The sequence below is a fragment of the Asterias amurensis genome, chromosome 2 (assembly GCF_032118995.1).
Source record: "Asterias amurensis chromosome 2, ASM3211899v1".
Taxonomy (NCBI): Eukaryota; Metazoa; Echinodermata; class Asteroidea; order Forcipulatida; family Asteriidae; genus Asterias; species Asterias amurensis.
Window position 1 is genome coordinate 13,261,380 of NC_092649.1, and position 17,027 is coordinate 13,278,406.

The 17,027-nt window shown below is 37.6% G+C and overlaps 1 protein-coding gene across 1 annotated transcript in view; it reads left to right on the top strand.

Annotated features, from left to right (window-relative positions):
- LOC139953878 (uncharacterized) overlaps positions 1 to 16,166 on the top strand; it is a 31,211-nt gene extending 15,045 nt beyond the window's left edge. The window contains exons 8-17 of the mRNA XM_071953473.1: positions 1,651 to 1,833; positions 3,505 to 3,726; positions 6,332 to 6,391; positions 7,622 to 7,723; positions 8,340 to 8,387; positions 9,175 to 9,222; positions 10,233 to 10,328; positions 11,239 to 11,283; positions 12,085 to 12,156; positions 12,750 to 16,166. Coding sequence (XP_071809574.1) covers positions 1,651 to 1,833; positions 3,505 to 3,726; positions 6,332 to 6,391; positions 7,622 to 7,723; positions 8,340 to 8,387; positions 9,175 to 9,222; positions 10,233 to 10,328; positions 11,239 to 11,283; positions 12,085 to 12,156; positions 12,750 to 12,815 — 942 coding nt within the window. The 3' untranslated portion in view covers positions 12,816 to 16,166. The remainder of the gene's footprint in view (positions 1 to 1,650; positions 1,834 to 3,504; positions 3,727 to 6,331; positions 6,392 to 7,621; positions 7,724 to 8,339; positions 8,388 to 9,174; positions 9,223 to 10,232; positions 10,329 to 11,238; positions 11,284 to 12,084; positions 12,157 to 12,749) is intronic.
- The last annotated feature ends 861 nt before the right edge of the window (positions 16,167 to 17,027 follow it).

A 17,027-nucleotide genomic window follows, 5' to 3' on the forward strand; every position in this document is an offset into this window, starting at 1 on the left:
AAATTACTTCTTTCTCGAAAACTATGTTACTTCAGAGGGAGCCGTTTCTCACAATGTTTTATACCATCAACCTCTCCCCATTACTCGTTACCAAATGAGGTTTTATGCTTATAATTATCTTGAGTAATTACATAGTGTTCACTGCCTTTAAGCACTGAGAACAGCTATTGTCCAATGATCTACTTCCCTTTTGAGAGTGTGACGTCATATAAATGCAATGGGTCTATTTTGAGACGGTGTACATGTAGATTACAGTAGTTGGGGTTTATTGTTTACATGGATTTACTCAGCTCCCATCAGTGTCGGGCTATTAATTAACCACTAATTTAAGTTGATATGAAACAAGTTTGATTCTAACACGACCTCATCAGATGAGTCAACCAACATGTTCGGATAATTGAATAATTCACCAAAAACATGGAAGTGAATTTCGTATACTTGTGTATTTTAGCAATTGTATCCCCTATTTTCTGCAGGGGATACAATTGCTAAAATACACAAGTATACGAAATTCACTTCCATGTTTTTGGTGAATTATTCAATTATCCGAACATGTTGGTTGACTCATCTGATGAGGTCGTGTTAGAATCAAACTTGTTTCATATCAACTTAACAACTGTTTTCAGAGATTCAAGATTTTAGTATCGGATTTAAAGAGCTTTTTGGGGAACAAAATCATTGTGCAGTCGGCAATATGCAACATGCAAAGTTGTGCGGCAAGAGCAGTTTTTTTTTAGTATGAGTTTATACCTTTGCATGCAATTTAACCGGATAAAGTTTGAAATTGGACTCCACTTGTTTGTTGATTCAACTAGCCTTTCGAAAGTTATGGTATCCCGTCAAAATATTGCTGTATATTATTTTTTATATTTTATGTTATAGGATATAGATAGTCCAGCCCCTTCTCTTTACGATAAGTGCACTGGGTTCTTTAACGTGCATTACACAACACACTGAACCAATGGATTTGAATCCCATCCCAATGTTGGTTCTGTTTTTGGTTTTTCCCTTTCATAGTATGATTCAAGAGGGCAAAAAATTACTGGTCCTACATTGGATATGCACAGCAGTCTAAATTCTTGATGTATTTATATGTAGCTTTGTAGTAGGAACTTTAAGAACCCTAGTGATGCACTTTTAAGGCACTGGACACTGTTGGTAATTACTCAAAGTAATTGTCAGCATAAAAACTTAGTTAGTAATGAGCAATGGAGAGCTGTTGATATTTTATAACAGTGAGAGAAGCGGCTTCCTCTGAAGTAACATAGATTTTTAAAAAGATGTAATTTCTCACGTAAGACTTCAGGTCTGAAGCCTACTATTATGCATCTGAAAGCACACAAATGTTTGTGTGAAAGGGGTGTTTTTTCTTTCATTATATTCTTTTGCAACCTCGATGACCAGTTAAGCCAAACTTTTCACAGATTGGTTGTTTTGTGCATATGTTGGGGAAACACCAACACAAGTGAGGACACTGATCTTTAACAATTGCCAATAGTGTCCGATGCCTTTAAAGCTAGGTCTCATTATCAGTGTTGTATTGTTAAGGTGAGTGATCTTTTTTCAGCACCCAATAGCTTGATGGAAATTTGATGTTAAAAGGTTTGTGACAAATGCATGAATTACAGTAGTTTTGTTTTGTATTGACAGACTGCTGGAGGAGATGCTGGTGTAAACTGCAGTAATTGCAATGGTCGGCCCAAAACCATCCAGGTTTTTTTCACTGCAGAAGGTAGTTTCCCTGTGTTGACTGCTATTGCGGTATACTGCAGTGAAGCGTGTGCACAGACAGAGCGAACTGGGAGTGAAATTGTCATCTCTGTAACTATATGGGTAAGGTTCATAGTAGTAATTATATCCCTCATATAGAATCCTCTAATCTGATTGGTTAAAAATGGAGTCATTGAAATAGCTGGGCCCCATTTTTCAATCAAGATGACATCATATAGTTAACTATGCCTGGGGCATAGCAATCGAATGTGCCCGCCCTGACAATAACGGTCGCAAATAGGTCGCTCGTTTGTACTGTTTGTACGATTTAGCACTCCTTGTCACGGTAGTCGGGGTTTGTTGGTTAGAAGATTCTTTATTGTATATAAAAGAAATATTGACTGCTTAATAATCGAGGCACAGTTAAAATTATAGGGCCCCGGTGATGTCAAAACCAACACCAACCATAACTATCCCCTCAGCTTAGCTTCGGGCATAGTCATGGTTTTGACATCACCTTGGGCCTATAATTTCAACTGTGCCCCTCATAGCAGTCAATATTTCTATGAAAGGTCAATATTTCTATATTAGATCAAGTCTCTGCAAGGTAGATGGGAAGACATTTGAGAAGTAGTACTCGGTTCTTAAGAAGTGGTATTGGGTTGTGTAAGAGCATTTTGTTATAAGGTTGACATCTAAGAGGTTTCATGAGTTAATCAAGATCTAACCACAGGGCGACTTTCAGTGTACCCAATTCATAGGTTTTACTGGCTCGAGGTTTCAGAACACTGAATGGTTCAGACATGACAAGAAAGCTGACCACATAATGACCATCTTTTAATAAATTAAAAACGGCCTTTTTTCCCCATTTATGGTTTGTGTTCGTAAAACCTGTTTTAAAATAAGATCTAGTTGTGGGTCAAGACACTTTTGAAGGGGCTTCAATGCCAACAAAAGGGGCAACAAAGCCATAGCCTCCCTGTAACTCCAGGCCGACTAATTAAACTAGAGCAGAGATTAAGGTCTTGAGTCCAGGAGTCGGGCTTGAGACGTCTTGGGTCGCAATTTTTTATGACTCGAACTTGACTTGAGTCACATCGGCAAAAGACTCTTGCTTGACCTTGATGTGGAACACTTGTGGAACACTTGTGGAACACTTGTGGAACACTTGTGGAACACTTGTGGAAAACTTGTGGAACACTTGTGGAACACTTGTGGAACACTTGAGTCACAAATATTTATTTCCTTTTTTTATGATTAATAAAATGATCGAAGAGTTGTTTTCCAGCATTATAGAAACAACTTACACGGCACATTTTGAACCATAAAAATGTAATGCATGATGATTGTAAAGTCTGATGTCCAAAACCTACAGCCAAAAAAATGTATGCAGTCGTGGAATGTTAACCAATGAGACTAGTAGCTTCTTACCCTATGATTTGAATTATAGAGCTCTTAAAATTGTTCGCCCAGGAAATGAACTCTGTATCTGTGTACAGCACAGAGGAAGAGTCCTCCATGTGGCTAGTCTAGACCCCTACAAAATAACTAATGGTCACAATGGGCAGAGCATGGTTTATTGGTTTATTTGTTAAGACAGAGACTGACAATCAGAGAGCCCTATACACACAGTCTAGGTTGGAATGTGTTAGACATTAAAAAACCATGCTTGTACTAAAAGCAGTTTTTCTTACTTTTGAAAAAAAGTTAAACTCTCTGTTTTATTTGGTTCACATCTGGATGTATTCTGTATTTTAATCTCATTTCAAATCATGAGACGCCTTTTCATTTCAGGACATCGGGTCATCTTCGATTAGACTGTGTCCTATCTGCTTCGAGTTCAAGTCGATGCCAATCACAATCTGCTGGAACTGCCGAGCATACATGTGTGGGACATGTAGTCGGAATTCCAAAAAAGTGAAAAACAAATTTATATGCCCCTACCAATGCCCGGAAGACAGTTTGATTGTTAGAGTTCTTCTACCAGCCTCTATTGCTGAGGCTGCACCGTTGGTGGTGAGTCAATCTATACAAAGAACCACCATCGCGGTGCTACTATACTGTAGCTTCTTGTTTAGAGATTCAATTCTGAAAAGAGCTATGCCCTATTTGTTTCATGGCTCTCTGCTTACCACAAGATTCTGCGCTTACGCTCACTATTCATTGCTGACAGTGTAAGCTTCAAACTTCTGCGCTAGCTGGGTAAGTGTAGAAAAATAGTAATGTGAAGTACCCAGGTGCACGAGCAAAAACTCACATGGTAACCTGGGGCGGATTGCAATAAAAGGGTCTTAGTCAGCAGTCTAAGACCAGTCAGTTGTAGCCGGCTATCTGCCCTAGACGGTCTAAGCCTGTTGCAATAAGCTGGTCTTAGATAAGTCGGCGAAAAGTAATGAAATACGAACAAATGTCCCATATAATACTTGGCGCTGCTTTGGTTTAAATCATCGGATGTCATATCTGTGAGTTGTATCATTTTTACTTTTGGGAACATACATTTACGATACAATCACCTTGATCATCATCATAATGCCTCCCATGGGTGTAATCTATTTCTAAAACACAATCTCATCCTAGAGCTCTTTGTATCAAATCATCTACAACTAACAAATGCAGCGCCATCTTTAAAAACCAAAACGAAGACCGATTATAGCCAGCTCAGAGCAGGCTTAAGATTTAAGACTGGCTATAATTATAGACCGCGCTATTGCAATCGGTCTATAATTAAAGACTGTGTAAACGCGTCTCAAGTTAGCCGGCTATAACGTATAGACTGGTTTAAGACCGCTTGGTGCAATCCGCCTCTGGGAACTACGCTATCATCAATATAGTGCCCCAACTTACCAGAGCAATAACACACGACGGTTAAAGGGAAGGTGCACGTTTGGTAATTGTCAAAGACCAGTCTCTCACTTGGTGTATCTCAACATATGCACAAAGTATCAAGCCTGTGAAAATTTGCACTCGATTGGTCATTGAAGTTGCGAGAAAATGATGAGAGAAAACACACCCTTGTTAAATGAATTTGTGTGCCTTCAGATAGAAATAAAAGACTTTTAATATTTTAGTGAGAAATTACCTCTTTCTCAAAATCTATGCTATTTCAGAGGGAGCCGTTTCTCACAACGTTTTATACTATCAACAGCTCTCCAATGATAGTTACCAAGTCAGATTTTAAGTTAATATTTGTTTTGAGTAATTACCAAACGTGTACCTTCCCTTTAACAAAAAGTTTGTTGAACTTGTTTCCCATGCACATTTCAATTTATTTCAAGAGATTTCCCTGTATTTTAGTAACACTGGGGAGTATCTTCAAGATTATTATGGGTGCGTTCGTTTAGCTTCCTTGGGTCGACCCCGGTCTGCCCCCAGTACGTTCGAACAGCTTTGACGTCATTTCAAGGGCTCACCCGGGTCAGCCCCCATTACCCTGCTTGTGGAGTGGGTCACTTGGGGTCGACCCAGGGCAGCTTATCGAACGTACCCTATGTTTGTAACATGGGAATGTTGGACAGACATTTCACACATACACAGAGGGAAAGGGATAATATTAAGAACAGATTCACAGAAATGCTTACCCTTTAGAATGCGGACTTTTAGAGAAATGTTTCCAGGCAAACCCAAGACAAACTGTGTGGGTGCTCAAGAAACTACAGACAATTTTCTTGAAGATATTATGTTTGTCACATGGACAAAATAAAATGGTTGTCACAATAATGTCTGTCCATGTTACAAACTATCATTCATACTGCCTTAACATTTCCAAAGTTTCTCTTTGTTTTGACAGATAACTAGTGGGTCTAACTTAACTAACTTTTGAGTAAATCGATTCATTAATTATTTGTGTCATCACTTTCCAGTCAATCTCAATACAAAATGTGTGTTCTCCTTACAAACTACAAGTCTTAAAGTTGATCATGTATTTTTTTTAATAATAAAACTGTTTTAATACTGTTTGGTAAGCACAACCACTATTAGCTGAGAAATGTACAAAACCAAAATAAAGGGCAAAGTTTTGCATGTTTTAACCCTCCCCATCATAGTCCAAAAGTAATTATATGGACCCATTAGTGTGTACAGATCCAGATCTCATTAACAAAGTACTGGGTTGGGACAAAATGTTCTTCAGAGTAGATGGTCAACTCTGTAGAATTCTTCATGCACTTCATTTATTCGTTCAATTTTAAATTCTACCTCATTATCACACAACAGGCATTGAAACGCATGCACGCCACGGCGGCCATGGCTTCTGTTGCCCCTGGTCTTGGCCTTGGTGCCCCTTCAAAAGTTTCTCTTTGACTTCAAGATTTTCCAATGGAAGTGCCCTTTGCAAAATGGAAATGGCCTTGCCCTTACATGCAAACCTTAACATGCCAACATTTCTGCACAATGTGACCCGTCACAATAATAAAGGGATTGTTTGAAATAAACCACACATTTGCCGTAGGGGCAATGTTGACTGCATGTCGCCTGAAGTAGATGCTTTATCTGTTTATCTAATTATTGTTTTTTCTACTAGTTGTTGTTTTTCTATCGAGCGATCGGCAGCTCACCATAGCGCTTCGCTGTTCTAGTTCTTTTATTTATTCGTTCTTCTTGCTATTATTTTGTATTATTGCAGACTATAGACTTGGATGAGGTAGTGCCTGGTGATCAGTTTAATGAAGAGCGAGAGAGATACGTGAGTTTTAAGTTTCAGAAATTCAATCTGCAGCCTACAATGTCTTTCCCTTTTGCCTTTCACCTTTTTCAATTAAATCAAACCGGAATACAGGTTGTATGTGCTCGTCCCCATGATTTAAGTTTCAGTTTTAGTTGATTTTTATTAAATAAAATAAACATAGGTTGCATTTTTAACATCTTGATTTAAAGGGTGTTTCATTGCATCTGAATTGACGGTGTTTACCAGTATATGTATTATTGGTAAAGGCTCAATAAGTAGGATGCTATATAGGATTTGGGGCATTGCATGGTGAGGTATCAATAATATATCAGTCAGTTCTTGAATTGGTCTCACAATTCAAGAAATGACTCTGCATTAGTGCAGTTAATTTTGATCATATATAAGCTAAAGTAGTAGTCCTAGCCAGTTTCTATCTATACCTTCCGCAGAACTGAAAAGTCTCCCGAAAAATCTGATAAATCTACAGAAAGACAGATACATGTACACACGTGTTACCGCAAATCAAATATATAAATAGGATGCTGAATGCTTTCTCTTTAAACACAGTGCTGAAGGGAATCACAGCTTTCCCTCCCAGGCTAATCTTGGGACATTAGTCCTTTTCACACTGTCCAAAATCTCGAGGTCAGAACCGGTTCCGAACCGGAGATTTTGTTCAACCCGTTTCACACTGTAAAAATTTCAATCTGCCTCCGATCCGGGTAGCATTGAATTCAACCCTGGCAGTGACAAGGGTTGAAAATTTCAAAGCGGATCAAAATTAAGGGTCTGTACCTGTTTGGTAATGACTAGTGAAAATTAATTAATGTCAATAAAAACATACGTGGTAAGGAGTACAGCAGCTTTAGATAGTATAATGCATCGTTGTGAAGTACTGCGGTTATGGAAAAACATACATTACTTTTTTATCCCCATAATTTGAATCTAAGCCAGTATCTCTTCTTAGATTATGTGTATTAAATTCCTGTAAGGGACTATTCTTCGCGCGTTGACATATTCACTCTGGGTTACTGGCGATATCTCAAAAACGCATCTACCTTTTGAAATGAAGTTTACATGGGTTAGTTATAATTGTGTACATATATTTTCATTTATATAGGATTGAAACATTTGAAGGGTTAAAAAAACAACAATCATATACAGACCCTTTAAATGGATGCTGTGTGAACAAGGTATGTTACGGAGAAAAGAAGCAAATTTATATTTAAAAGGTCTGATTACTTTTAGATCCAACATGGAAGAGGACAGTTGGAGGATGAGGACAGGCGCCTGGATGAGATGTACCAGCTGGAAGAACTCTGGCCCAGTCAAAGGTCAAGGCCGCTTTCGGTATGTGTGAAGAGTACTTGTTCACTGCTGTGTTTCTTCTTGCCAGAAACCTTCAGTATTAATTTTGGTTTTACCCTCACACCGATGTGTGTAATCACTGTTTACTTATAGTACTTTCCCGAGTTATGTAAGAAAAATCACAGGCATGTTACTCTGGTGGGATTCGTAACCATGACTTTTGAAATTCCCTTTAGTATATTCTTTCAACATTTCTGTGCACACCTGCATATTAAAAGTTCCGTATCCATAGATGTTAGGACGCATTGAACCCATCCTAAGTTAGGATGAGTTAGGATTTGTCCTAGTGTTTCGTGAAATCAGCAGCAGGCTTAATTACTGAATATATGGTATTATTAGCTCTGACTGAATGAGCTCATGTTGTGCTGTGTTTTGTTGTGTTGTGTTGTGTTGTGTTGGGTAGTCTTTGATCAAGCGGCACACTGCCTAGCATGGCCCTGATGTGCTTGTTTAATCTCCCCAATGCATTCGTTTGAGGAAAAACTGCCCAACAATTCCTTTTCCGCAAGCAGATACAACATGTTTTACTTGTCCAAACCTTGTATTTTATTACCGTCATTACTTGCCTAACCTAAAATAATTGTTCTTGCTTTTCTAGTTTGAGCACACCAATCACATGTACGTGAGCTTGCCGCCGATGTTTGGTGTAAGTTACCTGAAGATATGCACAGTATATACATGTACTAGATCTCTCCAGTTGTTCAATAATGAGACAAATTTTCAGACGCTTCCCAGGTTGTTTCTTACACTTGGGTGTGTTTGTCTTGGCTAACTGCACCAGAAACAAAGATATTGACAAGTTAGGGAGACTGCTTATCATTAGAGCTACATTAGATAGCTCAGCTGGTTGAGCACTGCAAAGCCCTTCTCTTTTCAAAAAAATGGAAAATTACATGTTATTATACCCATGTTTAGATGGTCGTAATACCTTCATGTATAAGAGAACTTTTTGAACTTGCTGTCTGGACCTTAAAGAAAGATCAAAGTGGGGGCATAACTTGATTAAATATAAAATTTGTAGTGAGGTACCAAATGGTACAAAAAATATGATTTTATGAGATGGGTAACGTTTGGAATTTTTATTTAATTTTTTATTTTTGTTTTTAAATTTTATTTTAGAGCCTGGAAGTGAGGATAGAATTAAGTGGGTCACTTTTTAAAAGAAATATTAGATGTGCTGTTAGCTACAAGACAAGCACAAAGATTATAATTGTATGACATAAATATTATTGAAGATATGATTGTCTGGCTATTATTATTATAATTTTTCCACCTTAAGAACACTGCACATTATATAATTAGTTTTAAAAGCATGCTATTCACATCCATTCATGTAAGTTACTTGATGTTTTATTTCGAAGCTTCTCGATTATCTTTTGAAAACTGTTCGAAAGTTTGACATCTTTTTTAAATTTTATCATTTTGATTTTTAGGAGAGTGAGGTAGACGGTGTTATTCAGAGGATGCCTGCGGAGCAACAGGTACTATACATGATTGCTAGTAAACACGAAGCATGATATTAAACATCATTAAGGTTGCTCTAGTTAAAAAAATTCCAAAAAACATTAAACATCTAGCTGTGCAGGGATCCCATTCATCAAGCCCAAGCCGTTGCTCGGCCACCCTCTGTGTGGTCTGTGGATGCGGCGTATCGATAACACACAATACGCGTGTAAACGATCATCGCGTGACACGTGTGTATGGCAAAATGAGCATCAAGTGACACGCGTGAATGGCAAAATGGCAGTGCACATAGACCGTTTCTAGTGTTTTCATTTGTCAATGTTCATGACGTCACTGTATGGCAAACAAATACACGCGTACAAAAATGGCGCACGCGTGTCCATAAAAATGGTCTCACAAAGAAATCGCATGCACATGACGCACTCGGCGTTCTCCGGGTTATATTTCTATGCAGAGAACACACTCTTTGGATCCATCTTGCTCAGACTCCAGGTTCATCAAGCAGATACTTTCTCACATAACTTCAATCAGGAGTCTCCGGATTTTCTCAGAACCTCCCACAGGATTAATTCATGCCACACTGACCCCTAGATATTTGTTTTGCAATATTGTTATTAATGTTGTCAAAATTAAACCCTGACTAAACAAAGTTGCAGACATTTTCATAATTTAAGACATTCTAGTGACTCTGTTTGGACTGTTGCATCACTACTCATCAGAGAGATATTCATGTGGTGTTAGTGAAAACCTTCAGTTTGTAATGGAATGTTTCTTAAGTAGGATTTGAAACTTTGCATGATGGAAATATGATATGGAAAGGTTTTCCTCCATAAGACGATCAGAGCATACTAATCGAAACGTCAAGTTGAAATCAACAGTTTCTTTTCAGAACCACCCCTACTCATTTAGAGATTATCATTACATGGTGTTGCCGCAAACCTTTCCATATTGGAATATTTCTGAGAACAAAATATGGTGAGAAGAAACAAGTTTATAATAAACTGTATAACTTTCTTTCTTTTTTTAGTTTATGCGTCAAAGAAGAACCCAATTAGATGACGAGAACAGACGTTTGGATGAAGCAAACTTTTTCCAAAGCCTATTTACTGAAAATACACTTGTGGTATGTGGAGAATACTTGCTTAAAAATTGCAAATGATTTTGTTCTCTTTTCCTTGCCAATTGCCAGTTACTCCAGCTGTAGATTAGTTGAGATAGTCAGGTAAATGATGCATTAAGCACTCCAAATTAAAAGCATGGTTATACAGCCTGCCAAGTCTAAACCTACTCCATGTAGGTCAGCCATTGTGGTATTTTCAATAAAATGTTCATATTTGTTTTTCAAAAGACCAATTATCATGCCAATTAAAGGAAAAGTATGCTAGTTTGATTTGGTGAGTTTGCATTTCTTAGATCAATTAAATAAGACTGTACACTAAAAGGCAGTGGACACTATTGGTTATTTCTCAAAATAATTATTAGCATAAAACCTTACTTGGTAATGAGTAATGGGGAGAGGTTGATAGTATAAAACATTGTGAGAAACAGCTCTCTCTGAAATAACAAAGTTTTTGAGAAAGAAGTTATTTACCAAGAATTTGATTTCGAGACCTCAGATTTAGAATTTGAGGTCTCGAAATCAAGCATCTGAAAGCACACAACTTCGTGTGACAAGGGTGGTTTTTCTTTCATTATTAACTTCGACGACCGATTGAGCTGAAATTTTCACAGGTTTGTTATTTTATGCATATGTTGAGATTCACTAAGTGAGAAGACTGATCTTTGACAATTACCAATGGTGTCCACTGTCTTTAAATATGTTTTTTTTCAGACATTATGTATACAGAGGCATCAACCTGATCAGATTATCAGTCTTTCAAACAAAACACAGAAACATTTTGATTTCAGTGAAGGAAAAAAATATGTTTGTTTCTAATCAACCCCTTGCTTTACTTTTAATAGTTTGTCTACTTTTCACGAGTTTTATTCCACAAGAACAATTTTTCTCAAATGCTGCACCTTTTACCATACAGGAGTCCTCTACAAATCTCATCTCAGCTGATCCACTAGATGATAGCGTAAGTGTCTTCCATATGTCGATTTTGCAGTGCATTTTATGATAAACATTTAAACTGGTAAGCTTTAAAAACATGAAAACTTTGTGAGAACTACCCATTATCATTTAAAAAACTGAGTAATAATCCTCAAGAGCATGCTTTCCTAAGAAGTGTAAAAGTGGCACATTTTATTATTATTTTTTTTTTTCACCCCCACATAAAAAAAATAAAACATTTTAAACATCATTTTTTTTTTCCCATTATATTTTTTAACTGAAATCAATATCATAAGAAAATGGAACACCCCAAATTGCAGAGTAGGGCTTTCAAAACCAAAAGACTTTTGTATTATTATTATTATGTAAGAAGGCTTTGCACTCGGAAGCTTTCATAGTTCAGGTATTTTTTCACCAGCCTATCACATCCCTGGTTTCAATGCCCATGTAAGTAAGTTCTAATGACGCCATTAGTTTTCACTTTACACCTACTCAAAGTTTATTTTGTTAACAAATTCATATCTTGGGAATTTTAGCTGTTATGGTGTAACCCTTTGCGCTATGTCTGTGAACGTACAAATTTGTTGACTTGACTTCCTGTCCAAATGGAAAGTTCAATAAATTGTTACTGTGTTGTGTTCATATTTATATATGTTTTGTTATTCAACTTTTACACTGTTGCCCTTCAATCTTTTTCAATATCCTTATTATACACTCTGCTCGGGCCTTCTTTGGGCTTCATGTTTATATTTTGTTATATTTAATTTAATGAATAACCCAGATTAAGAACAATAGTAATCAGTTGTTTTCTAATTTTTATTTTCAGGATCATGGGACTCCATCGGAACCTCCTTCCATAGATTACCAACCTCCTTCTCTGGAAGTCGAAGTTGAACAGGTCAGTGTAAGACACAGGTTAATCCTTCTTCTCTTGGTAACAGTTTCCAGCAAAATGATGGATCCTAACCAACCAACTACATGGGATTTGTATGGTGGCACAACTGTACATAGAACAAATTTTGTGTACATGTGTGTACTCGATCAAATACATGTTTGGTAGATACCATTATATATCGGAGCCTTTAAACAATGAATATCGGGTGTTTGTGAATGGACCAGGGAGCCGGATATTGTTAGGAAGAAACATGTACAAATGGAATATTGTTGTCTGGATCTGGATAAATATTCTTAACGCTCTAATTAGAGCCAAACGAGAAGAGAAGATGATGAAGAAATTTCAGTTTTAGATGTTGCAGTAAACCCGCAACCCCCAGGCAAAACCCACGCAGTCAAGTAGGGACTGAAAATCCAATCCACATAGTGCCCCTGTCGGGATTCAAACCGGAAGGCGAGGCAAGAAACCACTACACCAACCTGACCTAGCATAAAAAAGTCACTCCTGTGGACATTTCCTTTTAAATTATTTTGGAGAGACACTTTCATGTCCATCATATAACATAAAGACGTTTTTGTTTGTCTCCTTTCATTCAGGAAATTGAGGACCCTGGTGTAGAAGAGGAGCAAGAGCTGGTCCCAACCCTCGCCCCATCTCCATAAGAGAGTGATGAAGAAGAAGATGACGATGAAGGTGTCCTCGGTTAAAAATGATCCCCTGGCTGCCACTTCCGAGGTTGTATCGTAATTTGGGTGTGATCCCTAAATACACGACAGTTTACGAGCCACGCCCTGCTGATAGAAAGAAATGAAGCATACTCCCGTAAGAACAACGTACAAATTTTTGGCATTCCTGAGGTTCCAGACGACAACCCAAAGTCCCTTCTACTCGATTTGTTCAAGCAAAAACTACATGTTGAGTGCCAAAAGCAAGACCTGGAGCGTGTTCACCGAGTCGGAGTTCAGACTCTTAACAATGAGAATACTCAAAACAATGGTTCGGATAAGGTTAATCCTGATGTGGTATAATGATTTCTCTAATTTATGCAAACCTTCTACTAACTATGATTCTTTTTATGATGCCTTTTACATGTCTGTTAAAAATGCTGAGACCAGGGGTAATACTAGTAGGCATGTTGTTAACTTGGAGTTACTTGATTGTCCAGTTATACAGAGAAGAGGTAGAAAAGGCCGTCAAAGCCATGAAAAACAACAAACAACCTGGCAAAGATGGCATTAGGTCCGAGATGATCTCTTCTGCTAGTTTTTATTTGTGCAAGCCTTTTACTAAATTATTTAATTTTATTTGGAATACAGAGCAAGTTCAGTCCTCATGGTCTGATTGTCTCATATGCCCAATTCATAAGAAAGGGTCACGAAGTGACCCAGGAAATTACAGGGGCATCACTTTATTGAGCTCCTTTGGTAAATTAATTAAAACGGTTATTAGGAACAGGTTGACCCAGTGGGCTGATGACATTTTAGACTGTTTTTAAAACAGGGTATTGCACCATGGACAATGTGTTTGTTTTAAATACTGTCATTCAGAAATCCTGCAGAGAAAAGAAAAAAACTATTCGCTTGTTTTGTTGACTTCAAAAAAGCTTTTGATTATGTTGACCGTTCTCTTCTCTGGTTTAAGTTAAGGAATTATGGTATAAGTCATAAATGCCTAAACAGTTTGAAAATTATGTATAGTTCGGTTAATGGTTGTGTTAAGTTGATGCATGGAGTTACTAATACTTTTCACTGTACACTTGGTGTTCAGCAGGGTGCAGTTTTAAGCACACTCCTTTTTTTCTCAGTTTTTGAATGACCTGGAGACTGAGCTTGGCCGAGCTCCTTTTCATGGTGTAGAAATTGGTACCCGGAAAGTCAATTCTGTATTGTATGCTGACGATATGGTTCTCTTATCAGATTCGCAAGAGGGTCTTCAACTCTCACTCAAAAGAAAAGGCTTGAGAACTATTTTAATAAGTGGAGACTTCTTGTTAACACTCAGAAAACCAAAGTTGTCACTTTCAACATATTTAAGTGTTATTTTTCAATCATCTGGTTCCTTTAAGAAGCACAATAAAAATCTTCTTGACAATACTTCTAAAGCTGCTTTTACAATTCATAAACATGTAGGGAATGATCTTAAAGTCGCCTGGAAGTGATATTTTGTCAAAATGAAGCTTTTGTCACTATTACATGAGTGGATTAACAATTAACTAAGGTTTTAAAAAATTGGTTTCCAGGTTATTTACAAATTTTAATATAAGCCCGACCCGAGAGGGCGCTGTTCGTGACGTCAATAGAGGCGCGATGAATCAACACAAGATAGTGACGCTTGGCACATGCTAAAAACGTGCCCTCAAAGTTGAAACAATACCTGATTTTTGTCACGTTAATAAGCAGATGCTCATTTAGGTTTGTTACGTCTTTCAGGTGCCTTCTTCGACTTCCCCACTAGCTGGAATTTTTTTTGGGATGGCGTCATGTTTTAGAAAAGAACTTTTCTCTTCATGTCAAAATGCGTAGTGTATTCCGGATTCTCGAAGCACGACAGCTCGAAGTGTTTGCTGCGCTGGAAAAGACTTGCAAACTGATCACATCTTTAGTTGTTTTGCTGCACCCAGAAGCAATACACCTGGTCGAAAAACCTTGCTGGAAAAATGCAAGAAAAAACTTTTTTGAAGCGTACAAACTCACGACTGGGACTCGAATGTACTGGCACGTACGTGTGTTCGATGTTCGATCGAGGCAAAGTCTGCCTCCATTGACGTCACAAAAGGGGTAGGCGGAGTCACCCCCACACAACTTTATTCATATTTTAAAACATATGAATCGTTAAAAACAGTTACTCAAAAATTATTCTGTTGTTCAGAAACATATACTCTAATGTTTGAAGAAGAACAAATATATTTCCAGGTGACTTTAAGCCCCATCTGCTTTTGAGAATTGTTGACACTTTACTGAAGCCTGTTCTTACTTATTGTTCAGCTGTGACTTGGAAGAATGAAATGGACCAAACTGAAGATTTTAATTTATACTCTTTTATACTCTTATTCTCATTTATATTCGTTTTCCTTTATACATAGAGCAACTTAAACATATACTTAATTACTGGTTTAAATTGAGTGGTAAACGCAGGAATTCGATTCTGAACAACTCCTTCAAAGTTGATTCAAACTCTAGGGCTTAACCACAAACCATCAGTATTTCTTATGCTTAGAAAATACTTTGATTCAGTCTCCTGCAACATGCCAGAGAACATACCAGAGCTTGCAAACCAAAGGAATGTGAATCGTATTTTTGTTCAACAACTATTATGTGTGTATTTCCAAATAGTACAATAAATTCCACAATGACTGTATACTAAATCTGGCCAAAAGAATAAGCTCAGGACAGACCGTATTTTAAAAACCCCGTTTGAGTTTGAGTTATGTTTGCAATGTGTGATAACAAGCCTTCTTATCGCCATTCTTTGGCCCGTTTCAGATGCTCTTCACACAAGCTACTTATTGAAATAGGAAGTTATATTGGGTTTATATTAGAGTCAAGCCAAAGAATTTGCCTGCATTTGCCACCTCGATGTTGAAACAGAAATCCATTTTCTGTTTGACAACGACCTTAGGAATATTATGTTGGCTTATATTATTGATCATTACAAAGGCTTTGAAACTCTTGGCATCAGGGAAGACGGGTTTAAGTTTTTGATGGACAGTCCCGATGAAGCTATTATTAGTTGCGTTGCCAAGTATACGTATTTTTATTATGACCGCTATCGTGTATTTAGGCGGGGTTTTCCAGAGGATTTTCTCAAAAGTTTTAAGCTCTGGTTTTTCACTCCGCAGTCAGGGCATCATATAGGGGGTAACGTTACAACTAAGTAATTGTGTAATATTGTTACCCACTCGAATGGTATACGATCCCTTATTTAAATATATGGGTAATTAATTAGTAATACTAACTGTTATTTATTCAAGAAAGAAGAAAAATAAATAAGGGTCATCCGAATGCATGTCGGTGGCCAACTCAATGTTGTAAAACAAAATTGTTGCGATGTTTTTGTGATCAAATATAACATATGGTTGTGCCATAAATAGCTTAGACTAGTCGTCCTGATAGCCGATACATTATTCGCTGAAACAATGCCCTCTTGTGGGTAAATCTCCGTCATAAGCCTGATGAGTTAGAGCTCGTAAAAGCAAATAAAATTTGCGGGGGAACTCTGCGTGGCTGATGCAGAGAAATAACCACAATCTCAGACTTGAAATCAAGTCTATAAATAGCTGGGCATGTAAAGAAGTCACTTTAAAACATTGTTGGTAAATGTACACATATTCGTGTTGTAACAATAATTTTGTCCCTCGGTCTAATGACCGTTTACACGCCCCTAAAGTGGTTAGCTAATTAGGGAAAAAAATCAATTACTGGGTTACTAGTGAATTTCAATCATTTTAGACATTAGATGGGTATGTTAAGGAAGTTTCTTCAAGTCACTAGTTTGTTGTACAAATTGTTGGAAAATGCACAGAAAAAGGTTGTTTAATATTTTAATCGTGGAGGAAGAAAATAGATATACCTTAGATAATCAAAATGGCCCTTTCAGATGTGTTTTACGTAAAGATTGGGCTTTTCATGCATCCCGGTTTAAAAAAGGTAAGGTGTTCTAGAATATCTGTTGTGGAGTACAGCCACAAGACTTGAGAGCACTTCTTGCGCTACTTTACCGAACGCTTGCGTCACACATTGCACGGGGCAAGTCGCCTTGGTGCGCCTGGGCAAACCCAACTTGGGGGCATGCTGCAGCATCGTCATGATACGCATGCATGTGTGCCATCTTGGCTTTGAGTGTTACCATGGAATAGGTACCACCATTATGGTAAT